Here is a 9,532-nt window from a genome sequence, read left to right as displayed (position 1 = left end):
CGTGTCCTGTCTGAGTCACAGCTGAGTACTACCCTCTAGTGGAGAGTTCATTGAAGTACGTGCACCTGGAAACACACGGGACCGTTTGCATCACAAGTGCTGCAGATTGTATCTGTCGTGTATCGGTATCATTGGGCAGAGTGACGTCTTTTTGGAAAACATAAAAGGATATGTAAAATAAATGATCAAGGAAGGACACTTAACCATTGCATCCAGCTGTGACAACCAGTGTATTGGAAATAAAAATGTGATTTTCATGTAATTCAGGTTACACAAGAGAGCGGTATCATCCTCCACTAGAACTTCTGGTACTGCCAGTGTGCTGTGCCAGAAGCAAAGTGCCACATGTTGGGTCCAAATTGACCTTTTGAGTGCTCTCTGGTCAGGTTAAAGGTTATTCTGTGCTCTGGTCTCTGTATTGATGATGTTGTATCTTCCTAGTTTGGGTATATCTGATATAATAATATTTGAAATTAGCTGAAACGTCACAGAATTGTGTATTGATTGTACTATATGAATGTATTGAAGATAAGACTGACCAAATATTAGTTGCTTGTGGCTATTTTGCGTTAAGGTGTGTGATTTTTCTTTCCTTCAAATGTTGATTTCCTAGAAACAAGAGAGGCACTCAAACATCTGGTTGGGAGTGTCGATTGCAGTTTATAATAATTATATTAATTCATTATAATAATGACAGCTATTTCATAATGTTGCCAGGTCCTTGTTTACTCTGAACCGTTCACCCACTGGTGGGTCTGTGTGGCGATGGTGGCTCCAGTTAATATTGCCCAATCAGAGGCCAGTTCACTTCCCGGGGGCCCGCCTTTGCACCGTTACCAGTGGTTGAATTTTAATGAGCAGTGGTGTTATGGGCGGAGCCTGTGGCTCTACGGGTGTTCCAGCGGCCAACGGTACGTGATAAACCAGCACCTGGACCCGGCGAGGAAAGAAGAGACGAGCTGCGTCCCTCCACCGTCTGTCTGTAATCTACGGGTGAGTGAGCGACGCTCTATTAGTCGTTACGATGCGGTTTAACGTGAGTTCAACGTCAATTCAAACGTTATGCTATGTAGGTAGCGCGGTTCAGGGTACAAAGGATATTATTGGACGTTTAACGTCACCGTAGTTATTCGAGGCAGAGAAAAGGTCGCGTGCAAGAGACAACAAGTGTTAAAACTCATCTTATCGAACAAAGAAAAGACTGAAAGGCTTCGTTTTTGATGACGTTATGCAACGGTGGGTTGCCCCCCCCCCCCCCCCCCTCTATTTCATCTGTCAAACTGCTGGAACTAACCTGAGACTAACCTGAGACTAACTAACATGCTAGCTACGTGTTGGACAAACAGGAAGTATTGGTATATTGTTTGTGTAACGTTAGCTTTTTTGGGCATAGCCTACTGCAGTTCCAGCAGACCTGGCATTACCTTTGCTCTAGTTGTGTGTGTGTGTGTGTGTGTGTGTGTGTGTGTGTGTGTGTGTGTGTGTGTGTGTGTGTGTGTGTGTTAATCTCTTTATCAGTTATGGCTTGCGGAACTTGACTGCATGCACCTGTCATAACACATTCACCTTAAAAGGTTGCACACAAAAAGACAGAATCTGTGAAAAAAGAAGATCAAAATGTCACCGGTGCCGTTTAAATTGTATGTTTGATGAATGTCAGATGAACAACCGTGCACAAAGTGCAGCGTGTCGCCCCATGAGCGATCTCATCCCGATAACTTGACCCTTCACCAGAAAATGAGCGGCGCCGTGGCCATGGAGGCCTCGAGGAGACGGACCCAGCACAGCGCCGATGGGAAGGCGTCTGAACGGGAGGAGGAGCAGGCACAGTGGGGGAGAGCGTGGTGAGTGTCGTACTCGTACGAAAACAATGTGATCCATTTGTCCTCCCGTCTCAAATAATGGCCTTGAGAGAGCAACAGAGAAGAGACACAACGGTGAGAGTGCAGGAAAACCAAACAGAACCCAACAAGTCATGCCAAGATGTCAAGAGTGAAAATATGGACTGAAGTTCAACATGATCCCCTCTATCATCTCGTATAATTGAGACATGGCCCGATAAGATTGTGTCCTCTTAATGATGTGCTCTTCTAACACTTGATTTGACTTCCTAGTAACATTTGAAACATCAGGACCTCTCACGGTATAGACTCAAGGCTTATAAAGGTCCAGCTTGCATCTGCTCGGTCACGTTAGAACCGCCCTCACTCTGTGTCTGTGCTCACATCTGACTCGTCCTCAGGGAGGTGGACTGGTTCTCCCTGAGCAGCGTGATCGGCCTCCTCTGCTTCGCCCCCTTCATCGTCTTCTACTTTGTGATGGCCTGCGACCAGTACCAGTGCTCCGTCAGCCAGCCCCTGTTGGAGTTGTTCCGAGGAGAGACCACGCTGCTGTCCATCTGGGCCCGGGCACCCTCCTTCACCTGGTCCGCTGCCAAGATATACGCCATCTGGGTGGCCTTCCAGGTAAGAGGAAGAAGAGTAAAGAGGAAGACATTTGGGGTGGGGGGGGGGGGGGGCTGCAACTGGCAGAAACTGTCCGTTGTCTTCAGCTCTTGCCGTTGCGTCGTCCCTCAGGTGTTCCTGTATATGTGTGTTCCTGATGTGACTCATAAGTTCATTCCTGGCTACGTCGGTGGAGTGCAGGACGGAGCACGAACTCCTGCTGGTAATTAACACACACACACACACACACACACACACACACACACACACACACACACACACACACACACACACACGTTTGATCCCCATTTAAAACACTGATTGTTTCAGATATTATATTATCTCTCACAATCCGACCCGTTCTCCACCGCAGGCCTGATTAACAAGTACGAGATCAACGGGCTGCAGTGTTGGCTGATCACTCACGCTCTGTGGTACGCCAACGCTCAACATTTCCACTGGTTCTCTCCCACCGTCGTCTTCGACAACTGGATCCCCCTGATGTGGTGCGCGAACATACTGGGCTACGCCGTGTCCAGCTTCGCTTTCATTAAGGCCTACCTCTTCCCCACCAACGCTGAAGACTGGTGAGTGCCGATGCACAAGGTGTCCAAGGATCATTTATTGTCATTATGCAACACGGGGATGACGAACAAAAAACTAGCGCATTCCTGTAATGAATTTTTGGAATTTGCATCATACGGTATGTAAACAGCAGCAACAAAAACAATGCTCTGGGCTAGATAATATGGCCGACATCTTCACATTAAAAACATCGTCCATCGACTTTCAATATGTTGGTGCATCATGACGTAAACACAGAGTCCAGCTCCTCTCGTCCTGCTCTCCGCCCGTCGAGTGCAGCTTGATCCGGAAACGAACATTAGAGCCAGGTCTGTGACAGGATGTGGGCTCAACAGTCAGCTGACAGCCAGCGGTATAGGCTGGGCAGCGGAGTAGCCTTAGGTCCTAGCTGGGTTAGCTTAGCTTATCTTAGCTAAGCGTTATTAACGTCTGCTTCATAATATCTTGAAGGTAAACTGGTCGTGTCTTAGGTATTAGCGCACCGCTGTATCAGCTTGTCGTCTCCTCCCCGTTTCTGTGATTCTGCAGCAAGTTCACAGGGAACGTCTTCTACAACTACATGATGGGCATCGAGTTCAACCCGCGCGTCGGCAAGTGGTTCGACTTCAAGCTCTTCTTCAACGGCCGGCCCGGCATCGTGGCCTGGACCCTCATCAACCTGTCCTACATGGCCAAGCAGCAGGAGCTGTACGGCCACGTCACCAACTCCATGGTCCTGGTCAACGTGCTGCAGGTGAGGCTGGATGATTCTAGTTATTATGAATAATTAAACCGGAATGTTATATGAAACTCAACGTCTTTGACCATGATCACGTGTAACCGTAGACATTTCTGGATTTGATCTGATATCGATTCTTAAAATCAAAATCAAAATCAACTGACGGTGGAGCATGTTCTAGTGAGACTCAGAGGAGGGAGGGGCCAGTGATGATCACACAATGATCCGGCCCGTATATAAAGTACATTATATTATACAGCCCTATTAAACATAAGTGTTCATCATTAAGTTTACAGTCCTCGACTCCGAAGCTGCAGTTTGAGTTCTAAAGCGACCCCATCATTCTTTTTACTCGCCGCTCGTTGGCTCATCATAAATCGGGTCTTTTTATTGTTTCGCTCTCTCGTAGGCCATCTATGTGCTGGATTTCTTCTGGAACGAGGCGTGGTACCTGAAGACCATCGACATCTGCCACGACCACTTTGGATGGTATCTGGGCTGGGGAGACTGTGTGTGGCTGCCGTACCTCTACACACTGCAGGTAACGCACATGAACACACGCAGTCATGATTATGTCATCAATATGAAAATGAAGCGTTAAATCTGTAGTGTTCTGGCTCTGCAGGGTCTGTACCTGGTGTACCACCCGGTCCAGCTGTCCAACGTTCACGCCCTGGCCGTGCTGGTGCTCGGCCTGGTCGGGTATTACATCTTCCGCTCCACCAACCACCAGAAGGACCTGTTCCGGCGCACGGAGGGCTCCTGCTCCATCTGGGGCGGGAAGCCGACGTACATCGAGTGCGCCTACCGCTCGGCCGACGGCGGCGCCCACCGCAGCAAGCTGATGACCTCGGGGTTCTGGGGGGTGGCCCGCCACCTCAACTACACGGGCGACCTGATGGGCTCGCTGGCCTACTGCGCCGCCTGCGGCTTCGGCCACGTCCTGCCGTACTTCTACATCGTTTACATGACCATCCTGCTGGTGCACCGCTGCGTGCGCGACGAGCACCGCTGCAGCAGCAAGTACGGCAAGGACTGGAAGCGCTACACGGACGCTGTGCCTCACCGACTCATCCCTGGGGTGTTTTAGAGAGGGGGGGGGGGCGACGGCAAGAGAAACAGGGGGTGTGTGTTTGTGTGTTCTACGTATCCCGAGTTCACCACACTGAGCATTTTAACACCACATTAAATTCATTCATCAGGTTTCCTGTATGTGCAGGTACTCACTGGTCACTGCTGTATTTGATCCACCGTTCTGCTGCTGTCATTACGCTGAGACCATTTAAACACATTTCATCGGTACAATATATCTTAAGACCAGATATATCTTAGATCATCTTAAGACCAGGCACAACTTAGACCAGCTTAAGCCAAAACCAGGACGAGATCCGTTCTGTAGTGGACCGAGGTCTACGATAAAACACAACCCCGCAGGTGCTGCTTATTACGACCCATATCTAGGTTTAGGTTTGAGGACGCGTTGATCTGGTGCCTCTGGTACGGGGAACCCATTTAGAAAATACTCCTTCTGATTAGAGGGGAGCAGCAGAGAACCTACGTGGTCTGCTGGGTTGGAGGACTTGCTCACTCCACGCCATGCTGTGACGTTTCCATTTCACACTCACTGTTCATGTTCCGCTTTCTCAAATAGGAGAGTTTGATGTTTTCCTGTTTGGTGTCTTTGTACATATTCATCAGCTGTCTGCTGTTGATGAAAGATGAATTTGACGATGTCACGTAGCTCTCAGGTAGCCTGTGTACTCTCTGCATTCTTAGACTAAATGAGTGATTATAAACGAATAGGAGATGTATTTATTCTTCAATTTTGTCTATAATGTTTTGTTGTCTCCAGACTGGACCAAATGTGATTGTCGGCTCCGCTGACTAGACCTGCCTCATTTAAAAAAAAGTGATGTAGTCTTTGTTTAAAGGTTGTCTGAGTGCTTTTCATAACTAACTGCCGGTGAATGTTAGGTTTGGTAGTTGCTCGTCTTCACCTTCGTTGTGGTTGAGAGCGGCACGTTCACATGACTCGGCCTCGTTATCGACGTTAACGGCGTCTGAACACTTTAGACTCTTCTCTTCTGACACGTGACGTTTACACGTTGCTTCTGCTTTGTGTTGAGCAGATCAAGTCGTGTATAACTTCTATGCTGATAGAAATGTCCCACCATCATGTCTGTCTGTATTTCCTAATGCCAGCACTGCCTTTTTCTTATAGCGATAAAGTAAATAAAAAAATAAAAAAACTCAAATTTTTGTTACGACTGTTTTTATGTGAAGGCTGAAGCAGCTCATCAGCAGCACATGATGGAGAAAAGCACAAGGTGAGCTGATGTTACTTCTACTGTTCAACACTGGGGGGCAGCAGACGACAGCTGATCCCAGGGTTCAGCTCAGCATACAGAGAGTCGTACTACTAGATTATAGGATACTCATAATCAGTGGAGGGAGATCACACGTGTGTCGTTTTCAATAGGGAACCAGCAGCTCCCCTGACTGACCATTCAAAGCTTTCATTTCCCTCAAAGGTTTTTGTCATTCAGCCTGTATGTTGTGTCCCCTTGGATACACAACATTTGTAATATATATTTTGGTTTATGAAGATCGTGTGATATGATCAAAAGCTCCAGAACAGCTTCTAAATTGCCCTTGTGCGGGATGGTTCTCTCCACTTTCCGAGGTCAGGGATGCATTTTTGAACCCAAGCGTTGAAGATTTGTCACAAAAAAAATCTGTAAATCTGAAATTGTACTCGCAACGTTAATATCACAAATTCCTAAATACCCTTTTTAAGGTGGGTCAGGGTATATGAACGCTGCCATGTGTGATTTGACAGCTTGTTCTTGAGTGTTTTCAGTAATCCATCACCCCCGTGGGTCCATTATGCCATGTGAGCACCGGCCCGCTCCCTGAACCTCCCCCTTCAGCGGCTCCCCTATCACTGTAATGATACGAGTTATGGATGTAAATCAGTTATGATAATGGAGGACTCATTGATTCCTCTTGCCTTTGTTCAACGCTAATGCGATACGCACCAGGTTCATTGCGTTGCATTACATGGAACCGAATCACCAATCGTTCCATTCCCAAGTGAATTGATTCCGAGATGATCCCTGAAGGCGAGGAAGTGTCGGGTGAGATTGAAGGGGCTCTGCTGCGTGACGGCCGGGTTCACTCATAACCCAGTCGACAAATAGCTCCCTTTGAACCAAGTGGAAATCGGAAGAGAGGGACGATCGCTTTGCGACCACACTGAAAAGCTAGGCTATTGAATTTGCGAGCTTACGAGAGGGGGGATCATGCACCCTTCCATATAAATGTGCAGCGTGCAGAGTAACCATGCTGTGGAAGGCCCCTTTTTGCAGCTGTGCATTCATCTGTAATGAGGGGCAGGTGGGGGGGGAGAACCAGCGAGAGCAAAGTTGGGAGTCAGTTGAGCGAAAGAATGAGAGGCGAGGAGAGAGTGGAGGAGTGTTCAGAAAGCACAATGGGATATTTGGGAGTTGGTGCCACTCCGCAGCTACAGTTGGCTTGATTTCCCGAGAGGCCAAATTAGTTTTTATTGGAAGCTTGGGGGGTTAAGAGACTTGTGGGTGAGAGTCGTAAGACCGGGAGGGAAGGGGCACCGCAGCAGGGAGGCGAGTACATGATTTGTCAGCAAAACTGCGGGCACCGACGATCCACATGTACCATAAAGTACAGCGGACCGCTACAGAGCATTCCAGGCCCTGATAATCACATTGCGGTGAGTGAGCGGAGATGGACCGGCTGCTCGTGGTTTGGTGGCGAAGGAGCAATTCTAGCCGCCATAATGTTGGTTTGTTGTGCTCGGGGTTTGACTTATATTTATTGCGAGTGTGTCTTCATTTCATTCCTTATGCGTCGGCCTAGCAACAGAAGCAGTCACTCGTCGTCCCTTTGTTTCAAGCCGGTATTGAGACAAAGGGACGAGTGGATCGCCAAGACGTGTCATGTGACCCTCAGAACTTTGGTAACCTTTCATATAGCACCATCATTAGTGGTGCTATATGTTGTTGTTTTACTTTTAACTACATTTCTGCCAAACTAATCTCATTCCCATCAGCTTCAGCTCTAATGCTAGCATGCAAACATGCCTGTTTAAGATGGTGGCAAGCAGTACGCCTACTAAACACTGGCATTGTTATCGTGAGTATGTTAGCTTGCCGATGTTAGCATTTAGCTCAAAGCGCCGCTGTGCCAAAGCGAAGCGTCAAAGTATTCCTACTTCAAGCTGAAATCTCTGTTTCCCTCGTTGTATATCTGCCAGACAACAAAAGGAGCCACTCAAGTCTCCCTTTTGTTTTCTTCTGTATTCTTCCACTGGCCTTCCTTCCTTCCTTCCTTTCTTTTTTTTTCTCCTCTGACCTCTGACCTCACGGCCGGTCTGTCCTGTTAGCTAATGGACTGATGAGACTAAACAAAAAGAGCCCAGCTAGTTTGAAGCTAAAGGTCAGGGCGGCGTGTGGTTAACGCTGGCTTTAACAGGGCAAAGACCGCAAAACGATGAAATACGGTATCTGTTCCCCCTTAAATTAGCAGCAGCCTAAACTTCATGGCTCCAGACGAAAAGCATCTTCCTTCAGCCTGAAGCTAGACAACACGTCCCACCTAAACTCTTAAAAAACGTCCCTCTATTGTGCTCCTCCAGACGCATCGAAACAGGTCTTAAAGGGGTCCGCCAAAATAAGCTGACAGAATCCCACACCTACATTTCAGCCTTGACTCCTTGTAAGTCACAGAGAGAGTTGAATTAAAAAGGGATTAGGAGCAGGGAAAGAATTAGAGGGATTAAAAAGGATTCCCAGGCTGCGCCACAAATCCATAGCTGATGTGGTAAAAATGATTGGTTGTAGATGCTACGTCTCATATTAACAAGGCTTGTGGGGCGTAGAGGCACTCTCCTCACACATCAGCGGCCACACCGGCAGGAGCTCGGCCACCAAATCGCTCGTATTTTACATGTTTTTGAGTGTGGGAGTGGAGGGCCCGACTTCCTTCTACTTCCTCTGCGTTGATAGTCAGACTCCACTTGAGAGCAGCTTGAATCCCGCATCGCTGACGCTGAGCCAAATTGAGCTTGACAGCCGCCGTGGCTGTAGTTACACTTCTGCGCTGTTTACCGGATTATTGATGAGGCTGACAGATCAGCAGCAGTGAAGTTTACCCCCTGAAAACACCACCGGACGGCAGAATGAGTAATGTACTTCCCCTGAACTCACAGACACACACATGCCATGAACTGTGCGAGGGATTTTGTTTGACGCGTGCGGTTGCTTTGGGGACGGGCAGACATGCGTCCGTGGCTGTGAGGGTGTGTGTGACGGAATTGCGAGGGTGACAACCAGTTGTCCAGAGGGTAGGGAGGACGGTAAGGGATATTAGTTGGCATCGGACTCCAGAGATGAAGCTGCCAAACTGGGCAGAACCTCAGCACCAAAGGGCCTCCTCTGACTTGATTTGCCAGGCCTTGCCCTACCCCAGAATTTAGGATATTAGCTGGCCTGGCGTTCGGTGGCAATGACAGCCGCTGACAGAAACTTGTGAGTCGGATGGAGGGAGGTCCTAGCTATCCAAGACTCCAAAGCCTACTTGCTATTTTAGGCGGAATTCGGACACAGCATGCTTAGAAAGTAGCGGGAGTTTGTTTTGTCATTTCAGCCAATTGCTGAAACACAAAAAGAGATAAATTGTGTGCTTTGCTTTCCACTCTCCCATGACACACGTGCAGTTTGAAAATCCAATTTACCACTTATAAATATTT

At 48.1% G+C, this 9,532-nt stretch overlaps 1 protein-coding gene across 1 annotated transcript; it reads left to right on the top strand.

The window, feature by feature from the left end:
* Window positions 1–901: 901 nt before the first annotated feature.
* Window positions 902–6,002, top strand: dhcr7 (7-dehydrocholesterol reductase). The gene is made up of 8 exons (XM_068710711.1): window positions 902–993; window positions 1,735–1,844; window positions 2,243–2,465; window positions 2,577–2,667; window positions 2,818–3,031; window positions 3,558–3,762; window positions 4,157–4,288; window positions 4,373–6,002. Exons 2-8 carry the CDS (start codon window positions 1,738–1,740, stop codon window positions 4,835–4,837), a joined length of 1,437 nt encoding a protein of 478 aa, XP_068566812.1. The 5' UTR covers window positions 902–993; window positions 1,735–1,737; the 3' UTR covers window positions 4,838–6,002.
* The last annotated feature ends 3,530 nt before the right edge of the window (window positions 6,003–9,532 follow it).

The sequence above is a fragment of the Cebidichthys violaceus genome, unplaced genomic scaffold (assembly GCF_023349555.1).
Source record: "Cebidichthys violaceus isolate CVI_PGR_0920_01 unplaced genomic scaffold, fCebVio1.0.p SCAF_16, whole genome shotgun sequence".
Taxonomy (NCBI): Eukaryota; Metazoa; Chordata; class Actinopteri; order Perciformes; family Stichaeidae; genus Cebidichthys; species Cebidichthys violaceus.
The sequence above is the reverse complement of the archived record's forward strand: the minus strand, read 5'-3'. Positions and strand labels throughout refer to the sequence as shown.